Source organism: Syngnathus acus, chromosome 21, assembly GCF_901709675.1.
Source record: "Syngnathus acus chromosome 21, fSynAcu1.2, whole genome shotgun sequence".
NCBI lineage: Eukaryota > Metazoa > Chordata > Actinopteri > Syngnathiformes > Syngnathidae > Syngnathus > Syngnathus acus.
In genome coordinates this window covers 467812-493735 of record NC_051105.1, presented here as the reverse complement: position 1 = coordinate 493735, position 25924 = coordinate 467812, and the positions used below count along the sequence as shown (strand labels likewise).

The 25924-nt window shown below is 56.8% G+C and overlaps 5 protein-coding genes across 13 annotated transcripts; 2 read left to right on the top strand and 3 right to left on the bottom strand.

The window, feature by feature from the left end:
* Positions 1 to 265: 265 nt before the first annotated feature.
* On the bottom strand, positions 266 to 7523 carry pde1a (phosphodiesterase 1A, calmodulin-dependent). Of its 3 annotated transcripts, XM_037239981.1 has the most exons (18): positions 6346 to 6458; positions 5899 to 6315; positions 5109 to 5743; positions 3993 to 4019; positions 3662 to 3778; positions 3400 to 3582; positions 3127 to 3193; positions 2921 to 3037; positions 2597 to 2737; positions 2432 to 2532; positions 2211 to 2336; positions 2028 to 2129; positions 1799 to 1919; positions 1636 to 1717; positions 1405 to 1525; positions 1119 to 1309; positions 765 to 938; positions 266 to 650 (listed from the first exon to the last, which is right to left on the bottom strand). In XM_037239981.1, the coding sequence occupies exons 3-18, from the start codon at positions 5666 to 5668 to the stop codon at positions 613 to 615; spliced, it is 2268 nt and encodes a 755-aa protein (XP_037095876.1). In that variant the 5' UTR covers positions 5669 to 5743; positions 5899 to 6315; positions 6346 to 6458; the 3' UTR covers positions 266 to 612. The 3 variants fall into 3 exon arrangements, with proteins under 3 accessions (XP_037095876.1, XP_037095877.1, XP_037095875.1); XM_037239982.1 differs by lacking the exons at positions 5109 to 5743; positions 5899 to 6315; positions 6346 to 6458 and adding exons at positions 6700 to 6817; positions 7355 to 7523; XM_037239980.1 differs by having other exon boundaries at positions 5109 to 6315.
* dnajc10 (DnaJ (Hsp40) homolog, subfamily C, member 10) lies at positions 2735 to 25070 on the bottom strand. 6 transcript variants are annotated; one of them, XM_037239971.1, is made up of 27 exons: positions 24789 to 25070; positions 21668 to 21819; positions 20957 to 21235; positions 20541 to 20703; positions 20418 to 20468; positions 20167 to 20249; positions 19965 to 20096; positions 19789 to 19882; positions 19639 to 19716; positions 19521 to 19564; positions 19381 to 19446; positions 19242 to 19307; positions 19087 to 19176; positions 18790 to 18900; positions 18589 to 18703; positions 18394 to 18521; positions 18204 to 18320; positions 18036 to 18137; positions 17905 to 17965; positions 17706 to 17800; positions 17504 to 17637; positions 17359 to 17412; positions 17143 to 17290; positions 16927 to 17071; positions 16758 to 16865; positions 16531 to 16561; positions 2735 to 2879 (listed from the first exon to the last, which is right to left on the bottom strand). In XM_037239971.1, the coding sequence occupies exons 3-27, from the start codon at positions 21212 to 21214 to the stop codon at positions 2855 to 2857; spliced, it is 2499 nt and encodes an 832-aa protein (XP_037095866.1). In that variant the 5' UTR covers positions 21215 to 21235; positions 21668 to 21819; positions 24789 to 25070; the 3' UTR covers positions 2735 to 2854. The 6 variants fall into 6 exon arrangements, with proteins under 6 accessions (XP_037095866.1, XP_037095863.1, XP_037095865.1 ...); XM_037239968.1 differs by having other exon boundaries at positions 20957 to 21331; positions 21654 to 21819; positions 24789 to 25069; XM_037239970.1 differs by having other exon boundaries at positions 20957 to 21219; positions 24789 to 25068.
* Positions 7939 to 10665, bottom strand: LOC119115492 (dual specificity protein phosphatase 19-like). Its single transcript, XM_037240012.1, has 5 exons — positions 10014 to 10665; positions 9484 to 9726; positions 9308 to 9354; positions 9071 to 9223; positions 7939 to 8342 (listed from the first exon to the last, which is right to left on the bottom strand). The coding sequence occupies exons 2-5, from the start codon at positions 9704 to 9706 to the stop codon at positions 8121 to 8123; spliced, it is 645 nt and encodes a 214-aa protein (XP_037095907.1). The 5' UTR covers positions 9707 to 9726; positions 10014 to 10665; the 3' UTR covers positions 7939 to 8120.
* Positions 12211 to 15096, top strand: frzb (frizzled related protein). 2 transcript variants are annotated; one of them, XM_037240003.1, is made up of 8 exons: positions 12211 to 12486; positions 13152 to 13400; positions 13624 to 13659; positions 13741 to 13794; positions 13876 to 13941; positions 14058 to 14265; positions 14347 to 14410; positions 14566 to 15096. In XM_037240003.1, the coding sequence occupies exons 1-8, from the start codon at positions 12291 to 12293 to the stop codon at positions 14623 to 14625; spliced, it is 933 nt and encodes a 310-aa protein (XP_037095898.1). In that variant the 5' UTR covers positions 12211 to 12290; the 3' UTR covers positions 14626 to 15096. The 2 variants fall into 2 exon arrangements, with proteins under 2 accessions (XP_037095898.1, XP_037095897.1); XM_037240002.1 differs by having other exon boundaries at positions 13741 to 13797.
* nup35 (nucleoporin 35) lies at positions 22146 to 24550 on the top strand. The gene is made up of 9 exons (XM_037240006.1): positions 22146 to 22497; positions 22934 to 23098; positions 23160 to 23281; positions 23355 to 23406; positions 23469 to 23580; positions 23667 to 23736; positions 23821 to 23949; positions 24183 to 24305; positions 24393 to 24550. Exons 1-9 carry the CDS (start codon positions 22485 to 22487, stop codon positions 24468 to 24470), a joined length of 864 nt encoding a protein of 287 aa, XP_037095901.1. The 5' UTR covers positions 22146 to 22484; the 3' UTR covers positions 24471 to 24550.
* Positions 25071 to 25924: the final 854 nt, after the last annotated feature.

Below are 25924 nucleotides of genomic sequence, written 5' to 3'. Positions count from 1 at the left end.
ACAAACGATGTGCCTGCAAGACACCGTGATTTCACTGACTGAGCGTCCAGAAGTCGAGAGAGAGGCGGAGTCTTTGGCGTCGCCCTCCCTTTTTCGGCTGATTGACGCTCGTGGTGGTTTCGCATGTAGGCGCTCTACTGGCACCTGGTGGTCACGAACGCTGGTACAACTTTGCCTTGTGTGTGGAAGCGTTGGGAGTGTCACGACGTTTGCGCCATCTAATGAAGTGTCAGCTTGGCGGATGAGTGACGTCACGACCTTGTGAATCCGTTGAGAATGTTTATTTTGTTTGAACCTCAAAACATCTGTACCGCACACACACACACACACACAATGCTCACTTCATTGGCTTCAAAGTGTTTTTGAGAGGGTTGCCATGGCGATGCAATGATTGACAAAGATCCAAACAACACCGTCACGGCTCACTCATGCTAAGCTAGCTAGATAGCTAGCTCGATGGGCTAAATGCCTGCCGAGCATCCGACGTGGTGTCAAACGCATCGTTTGCGCAAGGAGCCGGGCGGTGCGAGGCCTTCAAGGTCAGTCGGAAAATAAAAGTTCCAAAGGTCCTTGACGCCTTACAATGTGTCGCCGTGGCCAGACGTCCGGCTTTCAGGCACTTTCCTGGTCCTCCTCTCCTGGCCCCGCCCCTGCAGCAGTCATTATGACATCACGTCAGACAGCCGGTGTGTCCGTCCGTCCGTCCCTGTTTAACTTACTCGATGCGCACGCGTGTATGGTGCGTGCAAGCGCGCGTGCTCTACCGTTGCGTCTGGAGTGGTCTTCAGATTGGATGTCGGATGACTTTTGCTCATGGTCGTCGTGGTTACGCGTTTCATCCGGTGGGCGGCGGGCCGAGCCCTGCGATTGGTCGTTTGAGCAGCTTTTGTTCTTGGACTCCGCCTCCTCTTGACCTTCTTGCTTCTTATCGGCCAATTCTGTCCACCCAACGAGAAGACACTTTGCATGTGTGTGACAGCGTATCGATGGGTGTGTGCCGGTGTGTTATCGAGCCCGCCTATGTATGTGCGTGCGCACGTGTGCCTTTGCTCGAGTTGACGTAGGATGCGTGGAGGATTCATACGTGTAAATGACGCTCATGCCGGGCGTACGCGTACCGTCCACGGAGAGCTCCTTCCACCTGTCCTTGTTCCTGCCGATGACATCGCTCAGGTGCTTCCTGAGCGCAGGCAGGTCAATGGCGCTCAGGGAAAAGTCCGTCTGGCGGTCATCGCGGCTGCCGTGGCGACCGCTGCCGCCGCCGCGTCTCTGGACGGACTCCACGGTGCCCGAGCCGCTGCCTGTCAGGCTGGACAGAGGCGCACATCAGCGGTTGCACGTCGGGAACATGGCCAGGCCAGGCTAGGCCAGGGCAGGGCAGGGCAGGCCAGGGCAGGGCTGCACCTGGGCCGTCGGTTTCCCGTCTCGCGGGCCTTCCTCTCCTCGTCCATCAGGGGGCCCATCACCTTCTCCGTCACGTCCACCAGGACGCCGAACGTCGGCTCCACGATGAAGTCGATAAAACCTGAGCGTCAATCCATTGGGTTAGCGTCGCCGGTCAGAGCCGGACGCAAACGGCCAGACGACGCCTGGGTGAGTGCGGGCGGGCGGGCGCTGGCTCGCTCACTTTCTTACCGATCTGCGACTGAGCAATCATGGTGGCTTTGCGGTCACAAAGAGGAGAAAAGGGAAGTCCCAGTTCCACTTCTTTGTCGCCCTGCCACACAAAACACCTGCTCAGGATGCGTGGCTGCCTCTGCCTCTGTGTGCGCCTGCGCCTGCGTGTGCGCCGGCCGACCTGTCTGAAGAATTCCTCCATGAGGCTGTGCGTCCAGCGGTAGTGCAGCGGCCAGCCTTTGGCGGGGTGGCTGATGTCGGCGGCGTGCAGCATCAGCGACAAGACCTTCACCTTGTCCACGCTGCGCACACACACAGAGAGAAAATCAAGCAAGGGGTGGGCCGGCGGGCGCTAGGGCGGGCGGGCTTTATTTGCTCGCTCGCTCGCGACATCGCCAGTGTGGTCGCACCTGTGCGACTGCGCAAGGGTGTTCCGCATGGTCTTGATCTGCTGGAAGTGACACGACATGTCCGTCGACATCACCATCTCGATGACCAGCGCGCGAAGCTCCCTGCGCACCACACACGCGCGATACGGTACGCGTTGGTGCGCTATTGTGTTGCACGCTAACCAACATCGCATGCACGCTTACCTCCAGTCGTCCTTGTTGAGGTTGACCAGGATGTTGGTGTCCTCCTCCGCCATCAGCCTGTAGGCGGCGCTCACGTGATGGTTCTCCAGAACCGAACGGTCGTTGTACAAGATGGCCACCTCCGACCTGGGCGCGCGCACGCACGCACGCACACACACGCCGGCTCGCGTGGCCACAAAAGACGACAAAAGACGAGTGCGCGCAAAATGGGGCCGGCGTACCTCGTGTGTATGTGGAAGTTGTTTGTGGTTCCCGTGTGCTCAAAGTCGTGAATGGCCGCTGCAAAAACCATGGCCAGGATTTCCAGCTCGCTCAGCCAGTGCTACACACACAGGACAGTCAATGGAGGTCATACGTGAGTGTGTGTGTGTGTGTGTGTGTGTTACCATGGTTCCAGTGTGCAGCATGAGGAAGTGCGCCGTCTGCGTGACATCGGCGGCGTGGACCAGGTTGTGGTAGGGGTTCTTGTGTTTGCTGTAGCCGTTCTCTAGAGCCTCCACAAACTGAACCAGCGCCGGCACCGGAATCTGGAGCACACGCAAATGTGACTACGCGGCCGCCGTCGCCTCGCTTGCTCGTGCCAAAAAACAATTGAAAGAAAGAAAACAATTGCATCCATTTTGTCTTCTGTTTATGAGCCGAGGTCAGCAAGCTCGCTCGCTCGCTCGGCACACTGCACGCACTCCACACATGAAGACGCACGCGTGTACCCTGAACCTGTTGATGAGGTCATAGCGCGTCAGGAGCTCGTAGACCAGAAACTTGAGGGCGTGCTCGCCCGTGCCCTCGTGAAGCAAAAAGACGTCAAAGGACCACTGGTCCACCTTCTACCAAAACAAAAATCAAGAGATGGCGTCAGGTCATGATCCCAATATCACAAATCCGATTCTCAATTTGAAAAGGTCATTTTTGTTACTTTGAGAGCGGCGATGGCCGTGGGCGGGTACGTCAGGCCGGCCATATTGGACGTCCGTCGATACATCCTGGAGTGGAACGCACAGAGAAGAAAACGATGCGGTGCCGTGCCATTGTCAGTTGCCACGGCAACCGGGCTGCAAACATACTGCACATTTCACGCGTCATTACACAGCGAGTGCCTTCCTTCCTTCCTTCCTTCCTTCCTTCCCCATCCTCTTTCACTTCCACTTTGAGGCCATTTGGTTGAAAATTGGTTCAGATGCTAACTAACCTCTCGACGAAGATCCCGGCCTGCACGGCGTGCACGATGCTCCTGAAGCGCGGCTTCTCCTCGGGGCGGCGCTTGGCTACGCCCATCTTGCGGCTGAAGGTGCACGCCAGCCAATCGCGGACCTCCCTGGGCACCGACTCGGCCGGCAGCTCGCTCAGATCGTCCTCGGGGTCCAGCAGACGTCTGGCGGCCGGCGAGAGCGCGCGTGAGAAACGTGCCGGTCGCTCAGGCGCGCGCGAGCCGGCCGACCGGGGATTCTGACTTGGTCTCGTCGGCGTAGACGGCATCCAGCATGGCGGCGGCCAGCTGCAGGTTCCGGCGCAGCTCGGCGAGGTCCAGCGCACCGCCGCCGTCCAACACCACCATGGCCGCTTTCAGCCTGCAAAGAAAAGCAAAGTGTGCGCTCAGCCCAATTTTAAAGCGGCCGGCCCAGCGACCCTACGCCAGAGTGGAGTGCCCAGAGGGTCGGCGGCTTTGGACCGTCGCAAAGGCGTCGTGCCGTTGTCACGGTGACAGAGCTGGATGGAATCTGCTTGAGTTTCCATGGCAACAAGGAGACATTTCCAAAGTCAAAATGAGCAACCATTTCTTACCTCTGTGATGTGCTTTTGTATTTCTGCCTGTGAAGACAAACAAAAGAAATGCTGTGCGTGAGCGAGGCCTGGATATGGACCTGCCGACCAAACAATCATTTGCTTGCCACAAGACGAGCGGGAAGGAGCCGCCATCACGCGTGGACTGTTCAAAAGGCACGGGACGCCAATCGGCGCATCGCACGTGTTGAACGAGTCTTGAAATAGTTTCCATTCTGTGTTTGCTTCGAAGTGGCTGACTTCTGCGGCACATTTGAAAGAAGAAAAAAAAAAAAGTGAGAGACGCCGCTTGAAACAAATGCGTCTCCCTCACTGTTTGTTTCTCACACGTTGATGTGAGCCAGTCAGTGTGTGTGTGTGTGTGTGTGTGTGTGTGTGTGCGTGTGCGTGTGCGTGTGCGCACGCGCGTGCAGCGAGAACGGGCGTCCTCAGCCTGTTGCATCTGTTTGTTTGATGAACGTCCAAAAAAAGACGACAAGATGGCAGGTGCGCCGAGCAAGATGCACCAACATGGCCGCCGCCGATGACCTCATCACTTACGCTGACCTCCGGCATGACGTGGAGCTCCCCGATGTTGGTTAGCTTTGTTCTGCTAAGCTGCCCCTGTCCTGTCCTGTGTCTTGTCTAGCTGGCCCCGCCTGCCTGCCTGCCTGCCTGCCTGCCTGCGTGGCTGCCTGCGTGGCTGCCTGCGTGGCTGCCTGCGTGGCCGCCTGCGTGGCTGCCTGCCTGCCTGCCTGCCTGCCTGCCTGCCTGCCTGCCTGCCTGCCTGCCTGCCTGCCTGCCTGCCTGCCTGCCTGCCTGCCTGCCTGCCTGCCTGCCTGCGTGGCTGCCTGCCTGCCTGCCTGCCTGCCTGCCTGCCTGCCTGCCTGCCTGCCTGCCTGCCTGCCTGCCTCGCAGAAAGCGTATCTGCAGCTCTACCGAATCCTTCCTGGATCTGCTCTGAATCTTGGACCTCAGTTGTAGTCGCTGGTGTCACAAATGCGTCTCCCGCGTAACTTTGTCTTTTGCGTGTAGCACCTGCGCTCGCTCGCTGGCTGGCTCGCTCCGCTGCCACGGCAAGCGCGCGGCCAGCTATGACATCACGGCGTGACATCATCAATCCCGCTCTTTACTTACATTCCTCTGAGGCGAGCGAGAACCTGACTGTTGTGGTTTTGCTCCAGAGGGTCCACAAAGCCCCGCTCCTCGTCCATCGGTTGCTCCTCTTCCTGCGCCGTCGCGTTCCTTTGCTCTTCCTCCTGCGGCAAGTCCCCTATTTGTTGCTGCTGCTCCTCTTCCTCCTCATTCTCCTGCATCTCCTCCGTGTGCTGCTCTCCTTCCAGCTCTCCCTCCTGCGGCATCTCCTTGAGCCCCCGCCTCTCCTCATGCTCTTGCCCCTCTGGCTCCATGCTGTGAGCCTCCTCCTGTTGCACCTCCTCCTGCGCCAGCGCCTTTATTTCTTGCGCCTCTTCTCCTTCATCCTCCACCTGCGCCTCCTCATTTTGCTCCAGCTGCTCCTCTGGCTGCACATCTTCCGCGCCCAGAGCCCGTCGGCCCTCCTCTCCGACTCGCCGGTGCTCCTCTCGGACGCCTTCCTCCTCGGTGGGTTGCGAGCGCTCCTGCCAGTCCTCCTCGGCTTTCATCTCCTCCTCCTTCGGCGGTGGCGGCAGGGCCTCCTCTTGGCCGTGGGCGTTCATGCGGGTGTGCGGGAGGAGGCGTAGAAGGAGGAGGAAGGGGAGTCCAGGAAGGAACGTCGGAAGTTCATCAACTTCCTGTCAGGGGACGGATGGACGGACGGATGGATGGACGGATCGCCACGACAACAAGGAGGCGGAGAGCAGGCGTTAAAGTTGACGGGCGGAAAGAAAGGAGGAGGGATCGGTGAGAAGAACCAGGAGCTGCGGACTTCGCACAGGTCTGGACGCACCCGAGTGTCGGACTCCTCGTCCAGGAACGTGTCGCCGTGGCAACGCGGGCAGGAAGCGCACGGCGGTGAGGACGGACAGCAAGAGAGAGAGAGGAGAGAAGAGAGAGGAGAGGGAGGAGAGAGAGAGAGAGAGAGAGAGAGAGAGAGAGAGAGAGAGAGAGAGAGAGAGTGAGGGGGTGGGCGGCAGCGGAGCACGGTGGACGGCGTTACTATGGCAACGCCAAAGCGGCCGTTTGCTAAGAGTGATGGAATCCTGCAGTCACTGTGGCATGCACTTGTCCTTCTTTCAGCTCTCCAACGTCCTTTCCTTCTTTTCTTTCTTCTTCTCACTTGTTCCTGCCTGCTTCCAGCCCTCCTTCAGTTCCTTTTCTCTTCCTCCACCTCGCCAAACTTCCTCCTGACCTGAGCTGAGCTGAGCTGACCTGACCTGAGCTGAGCTGAACTGACTCGGTCTTTCCAGCCTGCGTCCTCATCTGCTCTCTTTCCTCCCATATTTCACATGCACTCGCCCCCTTTGTTGCTTGCATCCTTCTCTCTCTCTCTCTCTCTCTCTCTCTCTCTCTCTCTCTCTCTCTCTCTCTCTCTCTCTCTCTCTCTCGCTCTCACTCCGTAATGGCTTCCTTCATCGTATTTGACAGCCCTGTCCCGTTCCGTCCCGTCCCGTCCCGTCCTGTCCACTTCCTCATTCCGTGCCTAAAGTGCTCTTTTCTCGGCTTGGCGCCTCCTCATGAAGGTCCCGTGGTGGCCCTTTCCATCCTTTCTTTTGACGTTTGAGAAGCTCGCGGCGCGCGGCGCAGGCACCTTGTCTGGAACTTTTTCTCTGGGCTGTGATTGGCCGGCACCGCATGGCCCCGCCTCCTCGCACCGCGCCTGCTCTTCCGCTTGCATCCGTGCCCTCCCATTGGCCGGAGAAGGTCACCTGCCGGAGACCACGTGTTTTTGAGCGAAACGGTCAAAATTGAAATGAAGAAAAAGGAAGCGTGCTGGCAATAATTAATCCTATTCTGAGACTTCTTTTGGGGCTCTTTTCATTTAGAATACTGGCACTTATTTTACGAGCATATCTACTTTTTTGGGGGAACGCTTTCATTGATATTCTCTGATGAGATTTTTTTTTTTCCCCCAATTTTGATTCCACAGCTATCCTCAATGATGTCCTTTTCTGTTTTACTGTGTAAGGAATCGTCGTGGCAACCGCAGGATGGCTCGGTCAGGCCGTTGATGACGCGTTAATTGCCGCTCTCCAATCAAGATTAGGTTAATTACGCTTCAGTCTGCGCGCGGGGCGGACTGCTCAAAGACGCACTTTGTGCGCACTTTGTGTTTGTTTATCGTCAAGCTCATTAAAAAAAGATGGACGGACGGACGGACGGGTCTAAAAATCGGCGACCCCACACGCGTTTAGGACGTGCACAAGCATCGAAGCCCGATAGGAGGCGCTATGATGAGATCTGACCTGTGCCGGCTGCAGCGGGGGCAGCCGTGACGTGCGTCTCGGGGTCCAGGCCGGAGCAGAACGATCCCATGGTCGAGCGGAGGTCAAGGTGGCGGCATATGCCGTCGAGACGCTTTAACGCTCGCTCTGAGCGTCACCGACGTTGTAGGACCTCAGTCGACCAAGGGGAGGAGGAGGAGGAGGAGGAGGAGGAAGAAGAGAAAGGGGGGGGGGGCGTGCTTGGGGCCATATTATGGGATGTGCTGCCAACAGGCACTTGGTAATCACGACTACAACGGCAACACGTGTCTGGAAATGTCTAGAGCTCATGACATATGCAAGCATCATTTGGAATTTCAACTTGCCGACACTTAGCGTTGAAATCAGCTCACTTGCGTTCAGTCAAACTCATTACCTTTTGTTTTGTCTCAATGGAATCAAATGAACATTTCATTCAATTGGATTGAATTTGAGTTCCAGATATATGTTCAGATATTATTTTACAATCTATTTCATTTGATTTTTGTGTAGGCCCTATTGAATGTGAACACATCATTTAACGTTTCAATTTCAGTTTCGTAGCGTTCATTTTTGGACCAACTTTGTTCATGATGACACATTTTATTTGATTTTCAATCTTTTTTTTGAAATCACAGAGAATAGACTGATGCCATCAGCTTGAATTTGGCATTCGGCCAATATTGCGCATGAATATGGATGAATGAATGAATCGACAGCAGGTTAAAGACGATGCCAAAAAAAGACCATGGACAAAAAGCGTTTTCCTTCACTGCTGGTCTTGGTCTTGGTTTTGATCTTGGTTTTGGTCTGCGTCCACGCTCCTGAGCTGGCGCACGAAACCCGGGTTGGGGCGCGCGGCAGGTCGGGCGGCAAGGACGCACGCCAGGGCCGAGTCGAAGGAGCGCCGCTCGCACGTCATCAGGTAGCCGATGGCCACGGCCGGCGCTCGCGACACGCCTGCGTTGCTGTGGACCAGCACCACGCCCTTCTGACACACAAGCGCAACCCCCATTGCTTAACGATGCGTGTGTATGTGTGTGCGCGTGCGTGCGTGCGTGCGTGCGTGCGTGCGTTGTTATGTTGGGGTGTCGTGTGATCTGCACACTCATCAATAAAAGAGCAAGCGGACGTCGGTGCATTATTGATGAGGGTCACATCACCTGTAAGCCGATGCAAGTGGGCCCTTGTGGAATAAAAACAAAGTCTTCCAAAGCCCTCAGGCAGCCACGCAGGCAGCCACGCAGGCAGCCACGCAGGCAGCCACCCAGGCAGCCACCCACGCAGGCAGCCACGCAGGCAGGCAGCCACGCAGGCAGGCAGCCACGCAGGCAGGCAGCCACGCAGGCAGGCAGCCACGCAGGCAGGCAGCCATGCAGGCAGCCACGCAGGCAGCCACGCAGGCAGCCACCCACGCAGGCAGCCACGCAGGCAGCCACGCAGGCAGGCAGCCACGCAGGCAGGCAGCCACGCAGGCAGGCAGCCATGCAGGCAGCCACGCAGGCAGCCACGCAGGCAGCCACGCAGGCAGGCAGCCACGCAGGCAGGCAGCCACGCAGGCAGCCACGCAGGCAGCCACGCAGGCAGCCACGCAGGCAGCCACGCAGGCAGGCAGCCACGCAGGCAGGCAGGCAGCCACGCAGGCAGGCAGCCACGCACGCATGCACACATTGCAAGTTGAACGCGTTTGGAAGAGCCGCCGTCGGGCGTTAGCGTTACCTCACGGCGCGCCTGCCGGATGAAGCGGCAGCATTCGTCCAGGTGCGGGAGGAGCGGGGCATCGGGCCGGTCCAGGATGCTCAGCGTCTTGTAGACAAAGAGGTCGGGAAAGGCCTCGTCCACCCCGAAGGCCACGTTCAGGATGTGAGACACCTGCGCCAGACAAACGGACGGACAGAGGGACACAGACGTCTCAGCGCCAAGCAGGTGGCGGCACCGCACGGCACGTGCACTCGCCTTGTGCTTCCTCAGCGTGTCAAAGTGGTGCGCTGCGTCCTGGCAACCTGCAGGCAAGCGGCCCGTTAGGTCACCTTGAGCCGCCGCCGCCGCCATACTTTTGGGGCGCGCTCTCACACTCAATTTGGGTTACGTCATCTTGACTTTGCAGTTGTTGCTTACTGCGTGCAACTCACCCAGCAGCAGGTCAGGTCGGATGGCGCCCACCTGGAGGTCCCAGGCGGTGTCGGGGACGTACCCCGGCGCCGTCTCCGGGGGGGCGGGCTCCTCCACCGTGGTCACCACGGAACCCTTCCAGGTCTCGATGATGCGGCGACCGCTCAGGGACGTCACGCGAGTGCACTGACGCTTGAGCCGCGCGCGCGAGAAACTCCTGATCTCCTCTGCCAAGGAGTGCATGGCCGCCGTGCGCGCAACTTCTGAAAGGAAGGCAGGGTCAGGCAGGCAGGCAGGCAGGCAGGCAGGCAGGCAGGCAGGCAGGCAGGCAGGCAGGCAGGCAGGCAGGCAGGCAGGCAGGCAGGCAGGCAGGCAGGCAGCCACGCAGGCAGGCAGGCAGCCACGCAGGCAGCCACGCAGGCAGGCAGGCAGCCACGCAGGCAGCCACGCAGGCAGGCAGGCAGGCAGGCAGGCAGCCACGCAGGCAGGCAGGCAGGCGCAAACATAAGGTGGCATAGCGACTGGAACGCAACGGCGCTCCCAGGCGTACCTCGCCGTTCTCGACCCTTTTGTCCCACTTGATGCTGATGGCCGTCAGCTGGAGAAACTCACTTGGCACGACCCACAGGTCAGAGATCACGTTAGCGAGAACAACCGTCGGAGGAAAGCGGACACGCGTCGTTCCTGAGGACACTCGCGTCAGTCTTTGGCTATAAAGTCCCACCCAGCAGCAGGCCACCGGAGCTTTTGGATTCGGCTGAGAGTCCTCCTCGGTACTTGTCCGCGGACCCGTTTGTGCCTCCGGCCGGGAGTAACACCGAGCCCGGAGGCGGCGCAAGTGACACCAGACGCCGCCGACACAAATGCCACATCAACACGAGAGACTCGGCCTGCTCAGGTATTCCTTCAACTCAAATTGAACTTGACAATCTTGGTCATGAAATGAACTCATGACGTTGGAAAAGCAAAATCAAGGCAAAATATGAAATGTGAAACGGATGCCAGGTCGCGAGAGTCACGGTCCGATTCTCGGTTCGAAAAATAAAAGATGAAAATAGATCAAGACATGCACGGATGGTGAGTGTCCACTGGAGGGCGCCACATCCTCACATTCTGACGGGAAACAAACGCGGAAAATGACCACGGCACGTGAACTGAGCTGAAGACAGACAGACAGACAGACAGAGACAGACAGGCAGGCAGGCAGGCAGGCAGGCAGGCAGGCAGGCAGGCAGGCAGACAGACAGACAGACAGGCAGGCAGGCAGCCACGCAGGTAGGCAGGCAGGCAGACGCACGCACGCCTGGAGCCGGCCGGATTCGTCTTGATGGCAATGTCGTGGTTGGCTGCATGGGGTCACTTTGGCATATTCCGGGCCTCAAGATTGTGTCGCAATCCGGTGCAATTGCGTCACAGCCCGTGTGCGTCCCCATCATGTCATTGTGCTGGACGAGGACGCGTTGCGACGTCACGTTTTGCAGGGCACTCGTTAGCTCGCTCGCACGCTCGTTTATAAACTGCGCCACATTTGCACCGCCTTTGTGTTCCTTGCTTCTCGGAGCGGCCTCTCGTGCGCGCGCACTCATGTTTGCGTTGGGAAACATTCCGCTTATTTCCAAGAAGGAAAGCAACTTTAGTGCCTTCAATTGGACCTTGCCACGTCCTCGGCGGGCACACATAGTCATAGTCATCTCAGCCACCCAAGTTGCGTACTTGCATCGTCCGAGGCGGAGAATGCCGACCATGTTGCTCAAATCTGCAAGAGGAAACAAAAAGAAGGCATGAAGGAAGGACGCTAGGCAAGGAGCAAAAAGTGCTGACGGCTGGCTCCCTTCTGCGTGTTGACGCATGAGTCAGAAAACCCAGCGTGCATGTGCGCCCGTGTGTGTGTGTGTGTGTGTGTGTTGGCACTAAGTCAAGCCAAACACTAGCCGCTGCCGCAACATCTGCCAAGCATTACCGCTATCGCGTGCGCGCACGCGCGCACTCTGCACTCGGTGAGAAGACAAACAGAGCGCAGGCGTTGACGCGCCGGGCTTCCTTGAACTATAAGGATGAGGCATGCCAGCAAGGTGGCAAGTGCGCTTCTCTCGACCGGGACACTTTGGGCCACTTCCAAATTGCTCGAATAAAGCAACAATACGGCTCGTGTGCGCTTGCTTCCCGCGTTTGATGGCACGGCCTTGGCTTTGCGCAATCGGAAGATTGCGTTGCGTTGCCGTGCCTGCAAGTGATCATTTGATACTTGGATCAATTGGTGACGCGCGCCGCTTACAGTAAGTAATCAATGACGTGACTAGTTTCATCTTCGGGAGGAGGAGGGGAGAGAAGGGGGGAGGAAGGAAGGAAGGAAGGAAGGAAGGAAGGAAGGAAGGAAGGAAGGAAGGAAGGAAGGAAGGAAGGAAGGAAGGAAGGTAGTTAGGGACGTGTAGCGGATGCTGGTGAAATGGGGCAAAGAAGACAAGCAGAGGGACAAGCGAGAGGAAAGCAGGTAGGGTGAGGAAAGGAGGGAAGGAAGAGGGCAGAGGTGAATGAGGGAGGAGGAAGAGGAGGGCTGAGGAGGAGTCGGATAGCGCGCGCCCCTCCCTCCCCTCCCTGGCTTGTATCCCGGGTGTGAGCAGACTGGCCGTCATTACAACAGGCAGTGAGCGGATAGTTGAGGACAAACTTGAGCTTGAGCAGCAGCAGCAGCAGCAGCAGCAGCAGCAGCACCAGCAGCACCACCAGCAGCACCACCAGCAGCACCAGCAACAGCAGCAGCACCACCAGCAGCAGCAGCAGCAGCAACAGGAGCCACTTGGCAGTCCCGAGTCGGCGCTCTCCGGCCATGTTGGCCTTGTTGGCGGCGCTGGCTGCCTGCTGCGCGCTGTGCCCGGCGCCGGCGGGAGCGGCGGCCTGCGAGCCGGTGCGGATCCCGCTGTGCCGCTCCATGCCCTGGAACATGACCAAGATGCCCAACCATCTGCACCACAGCACGCAGGACAACGCCGTGCTCGCCATCGAACAGTTCGAGGGACTGCTGGGTCAGTACGCCGTGCCGCGCTGCGCCTCGCTGACACTTCTCACTGTACACTTGAGGACGCTGCTTTCATCTGCAACGTCCACCTCCTAATGGTTGTCATCCTGGACTGCCTGTGCCTGGCCTGCATGCTTGCGTGGTTTCCGACGGCCACGCCCACGGCGCTCCCCCCCCCCCCCCCCCCCTCAGAGAAGGGCTTCCTTTCTCAGCATTGGCCAGCCTCCACCTCAACTTGTCCTCTTTTTGTCCTGGTTGCGGCTTGACGATACCATGTGTCCTGCTTTTGTGCGCTGGCGATTAGCCCGCCCGCTCGCCGGCACGTTTGCCACATTCCTGCGCTGCGCAAACACCGTCTTGTGTGGGTCCAAGCGTGGACGGCGCCAGCGCTTTCTTAACTCAGACTCAGCGGCCCGTCTGGCCGGCCTTGGAACATTTGGAGCGACTTCAAAGAGCCACAGAATACTTTGTTTGGTCACGTTGCTGGCTTTGAACATGCATGCACAGAGCGCTTGCTTGTGTCCGTCCGGATGTGGTCACTTCCAGATTGGTCACAAAAGGATGCAGGCACTACGCAGGGGGGGTCACAACTCGCAGCAGGACACGTGAACACAAATGGAGGCGCAACACACGTAGAAAGATGGACTGAAACGTGGTACTTACCTCCTGCAGGGACGGGCTGCAGCGCCGACCTGCTCTTCTTCCTGTGCGCCATGTACGCGCCCATCTGCACCATCGACTTCCAGCACGAGCCCATCAAGCCGTGCAAGGCGGTGTGCGAGCGCGCCCGGCGCGGCTGCGAGCCCGTCATGCGCCGCTACAACCACAGCTGGCCCGACAGCCTCCACTGCGGCGAGCTGCCCCTCTACGACCGCGGCGTCTGCATCTCGCCCGAGGCCATCGTCAAGGCCGACGCCGCCGGTCGGTACCGCCGCCCTGAAGTCGCAAAGACAAATAGAACATTCAAATGATTTGGACGAATAAAGGCATGTACGTTTACAACAACAGAGAATGAGCACAGGTTCCCCCCAAATCAAGTGCAAATACAAAAGAGCAATTCAAACGAAAGGGGAGCAAAAGATTTCAAATCAAAAAGCCATTTCATTCTTGCCAATTTGAACATGAAAGGTTTGTGTGTTTGCAGACCCGTCGTCCCAGGAAGCGGGCCGCTGCAGCCCAGGTCGCTTCAACAAGCCGCCGCAAAATGACTAACTTTGCTTTGCCATGGCATCGCAAAATCAATTGTTGCTGTGATTGACAGAGTCCAGTCCCGACTTCCCCTTGGATGCCAACAACCTTCACTGCAGGGACGCCGCCGGTAAGATCACGCATTTGGGGCGACGGGGGTCCCGGATAACGGCCACTCACTCTCCCGCCCGCCCGCCCGCGCCTTTAGATCGCTGCAAATGCAAGACAGTCAAGATGGGTCTGAAAAGCTACCTGAAGAACAACTACAACTACGGTGAGTACATCTGCAGCCAGCGCTGACCACTATTTGCTGGACGGAGGCCGTCATTGTGAGCGCGCATATGTGTGTGTGTGTGTGTGTGTGTGTGTGCGCGCGCGTCACGGTGGCAGTGATCCGCGCACGCGTGCGTGAGGTGCGCGCACGCGGCATGGAGCCGGCGGCGGCGGTGGTGGAGGTTCGCGAGGTCCTCAAGTCTTCGCTGGTGCGCATCCCGCGAGACACGCTGAGCCTTCACTACACGTCGTCGTGCCAGTGTCCGCCCCTCACGGCCGGAGACGAGTACCTCATCATGGGCTACGAGAACGAGGAGACGTCCAGGTGGGTGCACGCGTGCGTCTGGCTTGGTTTGACACCAGCGCGGCTCACGCGCTGAGGTGGGGGGCGGGGCCCGCATTGCAGGTTGCTGCTGATTGACGGCTCCGTGGCGCAGAAGTGGAAGGACAAGATGGGACGCAAAGTCAAGGTAGCGCACCCGTGCAAAGACAAAGGCTTCAACAAGCTGTGTACTATTTGTCCGGAGAATCTCCAACCCCACCATAGTCATGATCGATCGTTTACTAGACAACATCTGCCTTCCTTAATGGCTGCTCATCTTTGTGTGTGTGTGTGTGTGTGTAGCGTTGGGATCAGATCCTGCAGGGAAAAGCCAGAGCAGCTCAGCGCAGGAACCGCCACTGAGAGGAGAGCAACGCTGCGTGCGTGCGTGCGTGCGTGCGTGCATGTATGCGTGCGCGACTGTGTGCACGTGCCTGCGTGCGTGCGTTTATATTGCACTAGCACAGGTTGCTGAATGTACTTCACTTATCTTTGCACATTTTCTTTGGGTGGGTGGGTGTGTGTGCGTGCGTGCGTGCGAGGCTTCTTACCCTGGATCTTTTTTCTCGTCTGTGCCTTTTCACAAATGTTGTCGTGCTAAAAACAGAGCAAGAGAGCAAAGCCATGGGTTGAATCCTTATTTGGCAGCCTGAACAATATGACACAACAACAACAACAACAACAACAAAACACGACACACCTGGGCACGTTTCTCCTTTGTTTCTGAAACTGAAGAACCGCCGCAGGTCTTAAATTTCGCAAGACGATAGATGAGGTGGAAGACCCAATGAAGATAAAACCTTAAAAATAAAATAAAAAAGCTTTGGTTTGGAATCGCTGTCAGTTCCCACGATTGTCATTTGCCACCAATGTGGCGGATTCCAAATGGGTTCGCGGTCGGTTGCATATGTCGTTTGGGAAGCACAAACGGCTGTGACGAGGCCGGGAATGAAAAATGGCCTTTTGGCAAATTGAGCCAAGTCATTGCCGAACACATGCATGAGAACTGGGAAATAGAAAGATGGCGGGTTTGGGAGTTTTTGGATTCATGAGCGGCCGCAGGAAAACTGACGATGAAGCGTTATCCCAGGCCAGCCCAGCCCAGCCCAGCCCAGCCCAGCCCAGCCCAGGCCAGCCAAAGCTCCGAGCTTGTGTTTTGAGTTGAAGCTCGCATGCACACATCTCCCCCGCCTCCCTCCCTCCATTCGGCTTGCAAAACGCCAGCGTGCGAGTGTGCGAGCCAGTACGGGCTCAAGTCCAGCCGTTCCTACCGCCTTCATTTCCCATTCGCCCGCCCGCCGTGTTTTCTCAGCTGCGTCTTGGCCGCGCTGAGGAAGAGCAAATGTTTTTTAGTGCACGGGGATTTACGGCCATGCACGCCGCCTCCTCCTCCTCGTCGTCGTCATCCTTGCCATCGTCCTCGAACTCGCTCCAGCTTTTAGACGCGTGAGAACATTTTAGACATCAACATTGTGCTCTGCGACGTACTTGACGTGTTTGGAGGCCGGGGGGGACGATAGTTCTTAGTTCTTGGACACCGGAGGTGGATCGGAAGACACCACGTGAACTTGTGCACGGACGGATGGAGGATGCACGTGGGGCCGCCGTGCAGGCCTGTGGACGTCGGCCTTCAACACACGAACGCCTACTTGGAGACGATTTGATCCCAGCTGACACGCTCCACCACGTCGTTCCAGAGCAACGGCGCCCCCTGCTGGCCACGTGCTGACGGGGCAGCACACGCGGAAAGCAGGAAAAAACATTTGATGTAGCTTACATGCCAATGAATGATGTGTGGGGAAGACAACCATTTGCTTTTTCATGGGAAACCACCTTGCAAGGTCTTTGGGAGTCTTATCCTGAAGTTTCCTAAATTTCAAAGGCTTTTTGTTGAACGCATACAAGAATGTTTTTTTTTTTTTTTTTTTTTACACCCTTCATTCATTAACTTCATTCCTATGAAGTCAGCTCACCTGACGTGCCGCTTGCTCTTCTGTCGGTGCAACGCGACATCACGAGCGTGCAAAGATGGCAAAAGGAATAGTTGAGAATATTTTGGTTTTATTTGTGTTCAACTGGGAAAATTGCGCACATCAGTAATGAGCGTCTCTTAGTTTTAGCTCACAGAGTTAATAGCAACCACAGAGACGTACGTCCACGTTAAAAAAAACAAACTAAGACATGAAAACAAGGCAGAAGTCGGCCATAACAGAGTCCAGTGTGTCATCCGCGCACGCCTCGGTAGTGTTTGTGGCTCACCCGCTCCTTTCCGATCCGATCCCGTCCGTCAGAGTTCGTCCTGAGGGGACAAAGCCTGCGTCACGCCAGCCGGCCGGCAGTGTACGCCTTGTTTATGTGTCACCCTAATTCTATGGGCTTTCTTACTCTATGTTAGCATCAAGCTAACATGTTATTTGCTGCGCTCGACATTGGTCACAACGCCTGAAAGCAGCGAGCAGGAGAACGCCGCCGCCGCCGCCGCCGAGCTAACCCACCTTTCTGTTGTTGTGCCAGCGTGACGACGAGGCTCGCAGTCTCTGTCTGATGATGTCTGCTATTACCGTGGCGTCGCGGCTGTTGATGTTCTCGCCATCGTGCGGCCGCTGTGGACACACGCCTCACGGTTCATGTGCCGCCCACGCACGCGCTCGCTCACACGCGCGCGTGCGTGCGTGCGTGTACTCACCCTGTCGGTGTCCTGGCTCGGGTAGAAGCGTACCGTGGGGTAGGCGGCGATTCCGGCCGACTGACAGGTCTGATAATGAGCCTGGCAGTCAATCTTAGCGGCCCGGACTTCTCCTTTCAGGACCTGTCAATCACGCTGGCGATGAGACCACTTTCTTTTGGGTGGATAAGAAGATGGGGCGAGCGGAGACTCACCCGAGCCAGAACCTCAAACTCGGGGGAGAAGTGCTTGCAGGGTCCGCACCACGGGGCGTAGAAGTCCACCACCCAGGGGTCGCGAGCCTCCAGCAGCAGAGCGTCAAAGGAGCTTGGTGTCAGGTCCGACGATGCTCGGGGCAACGCGCTGGAAAGGGGCCCAAAGTGAACCGAGCGAGCTCTTTTGATTCTTGGAAGTTGTTTCTGCGCACCTACCTGAGCGCCCACCTTCGCAGCGTGTGCGCATCTCTGTGATAGCCACTATAACTCCTGCACAAAAAGCAACACGTGACGGGCAGGCTGGACGGGGCGGGGCGGGGCGGGGCGGCGTGTGATGTGATGTGGCGGCCGTGGCGCATACGTGTGGCGATAGGCCGTCCTCCCGCCGCCGGTGTACAAGCGCAGTTCAGGGTACGAGCGCACGTTTTGACTTTGGCAAAAGGACTGGAAGCGCTGGCAGTCCACGGAACCCACCAGAATATGGCCCGACACCATCTGCAAAAACACACAGACTGAGCGGAGCGAGCGTGCCTCGTGTCTTTCCGTCTGTGCGTGAACAGTACCCGTGCCATGCGTCTCCATTCGGGCAGCAGAGCCTGGCACGGACCGCACCAGGGTGCGGAAAAATCAATGGCCCAGATTTCACCCTGGCCTAAACCTTAAGGACAAAGTCGAGTGCGGAGGGGAAGACAACGGCAGGGAGTGAGGTAGGGAGAGACAAAACAAGCTACCCAATGCGGCGCGGCACAGCACGGCACTCACCAGTCACTTTCTCGGCAAAGCCGGACGGATCGAGAACCACCACGGACGGGTCGACCAGGTCCTGCGGGCGCACAAAACAAACGGGCGAGGGTGAAGGCGCTCTCGCGCCGACGGGGACGGGGTGCTCGCACCTGGACGAACTCCAGGATGCCGTCGGCCGAGTGTCGACCTTCGTAGCGGTGAACGGCCGAGCCGTTGAAGATGACGGTAGTGGGGTACGCACCGATGTTGTGCTGCCGACACAGATGGCGGATATTTAGTCAGTCATTCGTATTTAGGGCGGGCGGGACCGGCCTCACCGCGGAGCAGAGGTCCCGGTGGACGGTGCAGTCCAAGGTGCCGAACTTGAGCCGTCCCGCCAGCCGGATGGACGCTTTCCTCAACTCGGGAAGCAGAGTGCGACACGGCGGGCACCACTGTCGCAAAACAATCAAATACTGCTCAAAACAGCGGGCGGCGCCACCAGGCTCTCCCGGGACAAGGACTCACGGGAGCAAAGAAGTCCACCAGCCACGGCTGGCTGCCGCCGGACGGAAAGTTGTCGGGTCTCAGCGTGGTCACGTGAGCCCGCACGCTGTCCCGGGCAAAGGCCACCACGTTGTAGACGGCGTCCTTGCCTGCGGGCGGGGACAGATGAGCGGGCCGGGAGCCCCGTGCCGGGAGGACAAATGCCGAGCGACTGACCGTGATGGATCTCAAAGTCGTGGACTCCCAGGCCTTTGAAGACGGCCACGCAGGCTTTGTGGATGTGCAAGGAACGGCACAGCTGCGGGTCAGCGATGCAGTCCACCCGGCCCACCTAAACACACGAGCGAGCGAGGCGCTCAGATGCGGACGGCGGACGAGCGAGCGAGCGAGGCGGCTGGAAGGCGCAAGACCGGCCACCTGGATGTGGTCGTCGCGCAGGAAGGCCCGCAGCTTCTTGTACTCGTCGGCGTCTCGCCCGCGCTCTCCAAACGTGAACGCGATCAACCAGCGGTGGCGGGCCAGCTTGAACTGAGGAAGGAAAGAAAGAAAGAAAGAAAGAAAGAAAGAAAGAAAGAAAGAAAGAAAGAAAGAAAGAAAGAAAGAAAGAAAGAAAGAAAGAAAGAAAGAAAGGAGGATGGCGGGGTACAGGAAGTGACATCGAGCGGCAGCTTTCACGCAGGCAGCCACGCAGGCACATACGGTACGTGTACTTACGTGGAAGCTGTCTGCCGTGAGCAGCTGCAAGTCGGGCAGGCGGCGCAGGACCCGAGTGTAGATCTCCCTGCTGTCCAGAGTGTCGAGCCACTGCAAGCGCAAAACACGCTCGGGTCGTCGTGTCCGAGCTAAGACCACGCTGAGGCCATGCTCACCAGCACGCCGCCTTCCGTATCCAAAGCGCTTCCCGGCAGGAAGAGGGCAGTCGCTCCGCCGGTGACCTGCCCACAGCAAGCAGATGCTTTTCAGCTTTTGCGGAGCTCATTTTGATCACGTGACAAAGAGGAGTTTCACCTGGAAACTCTGGCAAAGTTGCGGCTGAGCGCCACAGTCCATCCAGCCCACCCTCACCAGGCCGTCCTGCGAAAACACACGTGTGCCTGTTGGTGCTTTTGGCCCTTTGTCTGGGCGTGCGTGCGTGCGGCAACCCTCACCAGCATGGCGGCCAACTTCTGTCGCGTCTCGCGCTCCAGACAATCTGTCAACGCGGCAGAGGCAGGCGCCTGGTCAGCGCGGGCTAAGCTAGCGGCTAGCGCGTAGCGCACCGGTTACCTCCCGTGTCGGCGCAGAAGGTGACCAGCCAGCTCAGGCCGGCGGCGAAGGCGCTCTCCATCTCTCCGAACACGTTTCCTGGCGACGACAGCCGTGCGGCGGCGGCCGTCAATGAACCGAGGGAAACGCCATGAGCAGCCGTTTGCTCACCTTGCTGCAGCTGCACATCGCTGGTCTTGATGAAGCGCATGCTGAAGGTCACCAGATTGTCTTTGAGGCGCTCGCCGTGGAACTTCTCCGCTTTCTGAGCGATGAGAGAAGAAGGTTACGGGCGGTGGACAAGAGGACCGGCAAAGTTGAGAGAAGAGCGTAAATGAGCAGCCTACGTGTCCCGCCGTGAAGATGTAGAGGCTGGGGTAGCTGCCGATGCCTTGGCGCCGACACAAGCCGTGCTCGTCGCCGCAGTTGACCGCCCCGATGCGAATGGCGCCCTCCATCTCCTTGGCAAACTCCCGCCACTGACACACGCACATGTTGCATGATCACTTGTGCGTGCGTGCGTGCGAAGGGGCGGGACGCGAACATTACCGTGGGAGCGAGCTGGTGGCAGTGTGAACAACGTGGCGAGTAAAAGTTGATGAACCAGATCTCCCCGGAATTCACCGCCGCCTCTGAAACACACACACGCCCATGTGCAAGCAACAATGATGACAAGTCAGTTCCGTCTCCAACTAAGAATGATTTGATGAGATTCTGTTGTTGTTTTTTTGAATGAATCAAAGTCAAATGAATGGGATCAAACCAAGGTGGGAGTCATGTCTGACTACATTGCTTCTTACCAAAGTCGCCAGTGTCCAGCGTGATGATCTCCAGGTCATCGTCGTAGATGCCTGACCAAAACAATTCAGGCTGGGTCACGACGGACGCTTTGGATTTTGACGGATGGCGCGGCGTCGACTCACCAAAGTCGTAGCGGTAGAAGTTCCAGCTCTCGTATCGCCCCCCTTGCGGCCGCTCCAGCCCCTTCTCGCCGTACTTGTCGTATTTCTCACGCAGGTCATCGTCCTTCAGGACCTCGTAGGCTCGGTTGATCTGCAGGAACTTGTCGTGGGCCTCCGCGTCTCCCTGTCCACACGGCGTTCGCTAAATGCTTTCAAGGAACCGCTCGGAATCCAAGCGCCAATTAAACACAATGACAGAGCAACTCAAAACGCCCTTGGAATTGAAACGCAGCCTAATTTAGTGACCCCCCCCAAAAAAAAAAAAACCGTCACTGCGCCAACTCAGCCTTGGCAGAAGCACTTGATCAAGAATGACCTTTAGGTTCCCTCCATCATTTCAAGAGCAGCTGCAGTTTCTCCCAATGTTTATTTCTCACCGGGTTCTTGTCGGGGTGCATGGTGAGCGCCAGTTTCTTGAAGGCCTGTCGGATCTGGCGCGTGTTGGCGTCCCTGCCCACCCCCAGCAGCTCGTAGTAGTCCCGGCCCGCCGCGTCGGTCCAGGCCGGCGGCAGGGCGGGGCCGAGGAGCAGCAGGGCCAGAAGGGCGGCGGCGGCGGGTCTCGGGGCCCGCGTCTCCGAGCATGAACAATTGCGACGCATGGGAGTGGTGACGCCGCCGTTGTGCGGTGCTGGCATCTTGGCTGCAATGGGAGCCAACTTTTTCATTCCCAGGAAATAGAGACAATGATGATTGGCAGAGGTTGGCTGTCACTGATGTTGTTTCTTCAATAGAAGGGATGACATGAGCCCGGATGTGACAGCATTGAACAGGTAGGTCCCTGTCAGGAAGCCATTCACTTTTGGTGTCCGTCACCATCTTTTACGTGTGTCTGGTCAACTGTTTGCCCAACTACGACCATCCAAGGATACAATTGAACACATTCAGCGCCCATGTCATCGTTATCGAGCGACTCACTACTGTTGCCTTTCAAATGAGCAAGACTGGCCAAAGTGAGCTAACAAGTGGAAACATCCAGGATGCGCCCGCTAACTAATTAGCTTGGCGGCTTGGTATTCCACCAATGCGTTTCGACGAAAGCCAAATCTATGGACGTCATTATACATTAGGTTTTTGCTGGGCGAGCTTACCTAAGGTGGAGCTTTATCGCCGCTGAGGTCTCCAACCTGGAAAAAGTCGCTCCTAAAGTTGGGAAGATCCTCCTGGTGGACAGCGGACGGACACACGGATCTCGCCGGTAGCAAGTTCACTGTAGCCACGCGCTTCGTTTTCCGTTTAGAGCCTTTCAAAATAAAATAGAAGCAGTTTGCCGAGAGTCGAGACCACCAGCAGACAGACCAATGTACGAGCGTGCAACATTTCTTCAATGACTGAACAAACGCGTTGCTTTTGGCAGCCAAATCTCATTTCTAGGCAAATACAATTGGTATAGTTTTACTTTGTTTCGACAGTCGACATTTTCCCGGTGACGCTCGTCTCAAATTTGATTTAAAAAAAAAGAAATCGTCATATTTTCTCACAGAAAATATGACGACCGCAATTTGATCTACGGACAAGTGAAAATTGACGCTGGTTTTTTCTCACGCCGTTGAGTCGTTCTCGAGCTTTTGTAGTGAAACGTGGAAGTGCGGTGAGTGCATGAACTGAACGAATCTTTTCAAATGGCGATTTCTTCCGGCTGGAGCACGGGCGAAAAGTGTGCACACCGACCGACCGACCCGCCTTCCAAACTCCGACCCATTAAGACCTGTTGCAATTTGGATTGAGGCTACTTTGTAGAAGACACTCGGGTGACAACGATCCGGCCCCGAAAGGCTTGTCACGTCTCGCGCTTTGACGCGTTTTGACGTGCCGCTAGCCGCGTTAGCTCGGCGTTAGCCCGCCCGGCGTCACTTCCGGCATTTGAAATCCGCGGCCCCAAACAGCCCAAAGTTGACCTAAGCCCTGATGGAGCTCCAAGGTAAGTCAGCTTAGAACATAAATCAACCATTTGCACACTCGTCCTTCTACCATTTCGTGAGTCGGAGTTGGTTAGCTTTAAGGAGACGCTATGCATTTTCTTCATCCTTTTAAAGAGCTCCCTGGCCCAGTGGGACGCTTTCGTCAAAGTGCTCCAAAGATCAAGAATTGCAGACCTAGTTTTGCAGCACGGAACCAATGTCACGCCTAAGCCACAAGCTAAGCAGAGCTGCAGTGTCGGTGCAGATTAGCAGTAGATTGTTTGGCAAATTTGCTTCTGACGATTGATGTATTGTCACGTGGGGCTCGCTCGCTCGCTCGCTCGCTCGTTTGTTTGGTCCCGGTCAGTCACAATTAGGTTTTCTCCACGGTTAGCGCTTGCCAATTCCACCCCGGCGAGAAATGAATGCGAGTGTGAATTGCGCGCGTGCTCACAGTGGGATCGGAGCCCATGACTCTGGGCTCCCCGACGTCCCCCAAGGCCGCCCACGGCGCTCAGTTCCTGCCGGGCTTCCTGATGGGCGACCCGCCCGCGCCCGCCAGTCCGCAGCCCCGCCCCTTCGGCGCGACCGCGTCTCTTCTGGAAAGCGCCGTCCTCAAAGGTGTGTGTGTACCTGTGACACAAACGCAACGAGAGGCTGAGCATGTGTGCGTGTGGCGCAGGAGGGTCCAGCCCGCAGCCGGTGGTCCCCACCCCCAAGGACAAGAGCGGCGCCCCGCCTGTGCGCAGCATCCACGATGGGCCGGTTACCGTGGCAACGCCCCTCCGCACGCCCCACAGACAGGTTGGCGGGCGACGAAGCAGCGCGCGCTTCCCTCCGCTCGCCATGGTGCTGCCTACCTAACCGCCGTGTGCAGTCTTTCCCCAGCATGTCGTCGCCGCCGTCTGCGCGCCAGGCGTCCACTCCAGGTACGTCGTCGTCGTTGGGCCACAATGTCGCCTGAGCGATGACGTCACCCGCGCCTTTCCAGGGCTGCCGACGTCGCTGTGCCTGTCCCCCGCTCAGGTGGATCCTTTCTACAGTCAGGGAGAAGCGCTGTCCTCTGAGGACCTTCTGGACCAGACCTGGGTCACCGTCTTTGGGTCTGCCAATATCGTATTCTTCTCAGAGGAAACTTGCTCCTATTTTCCCACTCCAATTTTGTGTGTGCGTGTGTGTGTCCCGTCAGCTTCCCGCCAGCTTCGGCCTCCTACATCTTGCTGCAGTTTGCTCAGTATGGAAACATCCTCAAGCACGTTGTAAGATGCACACACGCACGCAGGCAGGCACGCGGTGTAACTTGTGAGGTCATCATAATTGTGTGTGTGTGCGCGTGCGTGCAGATGGCCTCTCCCGGCAACTGGATGCATCTTCAGTACCAGTCGAGACTTCAGGCTCGTAAAGCCTTGTCCAAAGACGGAAAGGTCTTTGGGGACGCCATCATGGTGGGCGTCAAGCCCTGCATCGACAAGGTCGGCGCAAAAACCGCCCTCCCGCTTCTAACGCACCTTTCCTCTTTTTTGGCTTTGCCCCACTGAGCCACAAAGCAAAAGCAGTCGGTCCATTGATGAGAAATGTTTCGCAAATTGGAAAGGCTTATTCTTATGACTCGGATAGAACGCGGCTTGTGTCCTTTCATGTTCTGGAGCCGATGTACATGGCTTCCGCTCACGCGACCTTCTGCATGTTGTGTTTTGGGTGCCAGAGTGTGATGGACAGCGGCGAGGCAGCCGCCTCCCCTCTGGCCGCCCCCGCCCTCCCCTGCACTCCACGCTCGGCCATCAGACCGCTTAGTGCCACCTACAGGAACTCCCCCAGCGATTACCAGGTGAACATCGAACTGTGTGTGCGTATTTAAGTGCGCGTGTGCTAATGCAATTTGTGTAACTAACCAAGTGTGTGTGTGTGTGTGTAGGTGGTGACTGACAGACACACACCCAGAAAGGACGACAGCTTTGTGTCTAAGGCCATGGAGTATATGTTTGGATGGTGATGTCATCACTAGATGGATGTGTGCGTTTGTCACTTTTAGTGTCATTTTGTTAATGTTTCAATAAAGTTTGTACATGAGCTCATGCCGCAAGAGTGTTTGTTTGATGGCCACCAGAGGGGGCTGTTGACCGGTACATTTCAAAATAAACCCGTTCTCCAAACTCTTTTCATTTATGAAACCGTCACATATCTACAACCTACAGACCTTCTATTTCAGCTAACTACATGGCTTGGCATGAGTCGGACATTTAAAAGGCAAAAAAACGCGCGAAATAAATGAAACATGGCGAAATAACACGTATACAAACACAAAACGTACTTACCCATGGTAGAAGATCCAAAGTTCCAGAAATAATGTCCCAAAGGCAGATCACGAAAGGATGGCTATTGTTTACAAGTAGCTCGCTTTTGTTATCGCGTAAATTCAACTCTTCAACTTGCAAACAAACACTTCGCCCGTCTGCACAACAAGTGTGCATGTCATTTTTGAAGTATCTCATGGCTGCTGGTCTTTGAGCTCTGTTTTTGTGATTGGCTATTACAGCTAAAGACGTTGCGGCTACGTCACGTCCGGCGCGGCGTCACGTGACACACGACGTTTAAGGTGTTTTTTATTTTATTTTTTATTACACGACGTTTAAGTGTGACTGTGTCACCGTGGCAACGCCTCTGGTCACACCAGGAACGCAAGCGCTCCTCTGCATCGGACGTGTGGGAGCTTCCCCTAACAGACAGGAAGTGGTTCGGGCCGGGCTCTGATTGGATGTCAGCAATTTGACGCTTGACCCCAAACAGGAAGTGGCGACCTCTGACATCCTGTCATGCTTCCCTCCCGTGGCCTTGAGATTTTATCGCCATGGAAACGTTTTGCATCCTTCGCACACACAGACAACGCACACACGCACACACACGTGAACAAAGCAACTGTGTGTGTGTGTGTGTGTGTGTGTGTGTGTGTGTGTGTGTGTGTGTGATAAAGTTGATGACTGTCGGAGCGAAGACTTGTCCGCACTGGCGTGTGCATTGCTGACAGTTTGTGTTGTTTGCCAAATCAAGAGTTTTTTTATTCGTAGACGTGATGATTTGGTGTCAGTCTGCTGCTGCTGCTGCTTGTTAGCGTGGCACTGTGTGCTATGATCACGCTGATGCTAGTTCTTGAGCTGAGGTTGCGAGTAGCCTGAGCATGCTGGTTGTTAGCCGGAACATATTAGGCTAGTACTTAGTTTGAGGATGTTCTGTTTTGTTTTTAGCCCAGGAAATGTAAGCTGCATACTTGCTTGCTCCAGTTAGCCTGGTGATGCTAGTTGTGACGTGAACTAGTCAACAGGTTGAGGATGTCAGTTGCTGACCAGATGTTGCTAGTCGTCATCAGCGTGCGTTAGCATGTGCGTTAGCATGTGCGTATCTCATCCAGTATGCAAAGTATGCGCTCTGGTTAGCGTCAAGCTAACAAAT

What these genes read in the sequence shown, in the direction of transcription:
- pde1a (XM_037239980.1), bottom strand. Translation starts at nt 5,668, where the DNA reads ATGAACGCCCACGGCCAAGAGGAGGCCCTGCCGCCACCGCCGAAGGAG. An exon ending in CGGCCATCGCCGCTCTCAAA is followed by an intron (nt 3,038 to 3,126) that starts GTAACAAAAATG and finishes TTGTTTTGGTAG; the next exon opens with AAGGTGGACCAGTGGTCCTT. An exon ending in GAAGGAGCTCTCCGTGGACG is followed by an intron (nt 939 to 1,118) that starts GTACGCGTACGC and finishes TTGGGTGGACAG; the next exon opens with AATTGGCCGATAAGAAGCAA.
- LOC119115492 (XM_037240012.1), bottom strand. Translation starts at nt 9,706, where the DNA reads ATGCACTCCTTGGCAGAGGAGATCAGGAGTTTCTCGCGCGCGCGGCTC. An exon ending in CCGACCTGACCTGCTGCTGG is followed by an intron (nt 9,355 to 9,483) that starts GTGAGTTGCACG and finishes GCTTGCCTGCAG; the next exon opens with GTTGCCAGGACGCAGCGCAC. An exon ending in ACACGCTGAGGAAGCACAAG is followed by an intron (nt 9,224 to 9,307) that starts GCGAGTGCACGT and finishes TGTCTGGCGCAG; the next exon opens with GTGTCTCACATCCTGAACGT.
- frzb (XM_037240002.1), top strand. Translation starts at nt 12,291, where the DNA reads ATGTTGGCCTTGTTGGCGGCGCTGGCTGCCTGCTGCGCGCTGTGCCCG. An exon ending in TCACTGCAGGGACGCCGCCG is followed by an intron (nt 13,798 to 13,875) that starts GTAAGATCACGC and finishes CCGCGCCTTTAG; the next exon opens with ATCGCTGCAAATGCAAGACA. An exon ending in GAAGAACAACTACAACTACG is followed by an intron (nt 13,942 to 14,057) that starts GTGAGTACATCT and finishes TCACGGTGGCAG; the next exon opens with TGATCCGCGCACGCGTGCGT.
- dnajc10 (XM_037239968.1), bottom strand. Translation starts at nt 21,244, where the DNA reads ATGAAAAAGTTGGCTCCCATTGCAGCCAAGATGCCAGCACCGCACAAC. An exon ending in ACCGGGACCTCTGCTCCGCG is followed by an intron (nt 18,138 to 18,203) that starts GTGAGGCCGGTC and finishes CTGTGTCGGCAG; the next exon opens with CACAACATCGGTGCGTACCC. An exon ending in GAGTACACGCACGCACGCAC is followed by an intron (nt 16,866 to 16,926) that starts GCGCGCGTGTGA and finishes GTGTGTCCACAG; the next exon opens with CGGCCGCACGATGGCGAGAA.
- nup35 (XM_037240006.1), top strand. An exon ending in GAAACATCCTCAAGCACGTT is followed by an intron (nt 23,737 to 23,820) that starts GTAAGATGCACA and finishes GCGTGCGTGCAG; the next exon opens with ATGGCCTCTCCCGGCAACTG. An exon ending in TCAAGCCCTGCATCGACAAG is followed by an intron (nt 23,950 to 24,182) that starts GTCGGCGCAAAA and finishes TTTGGGTGCCAG; the next exon opens with AGTGTGATGGACAGCGGCGA.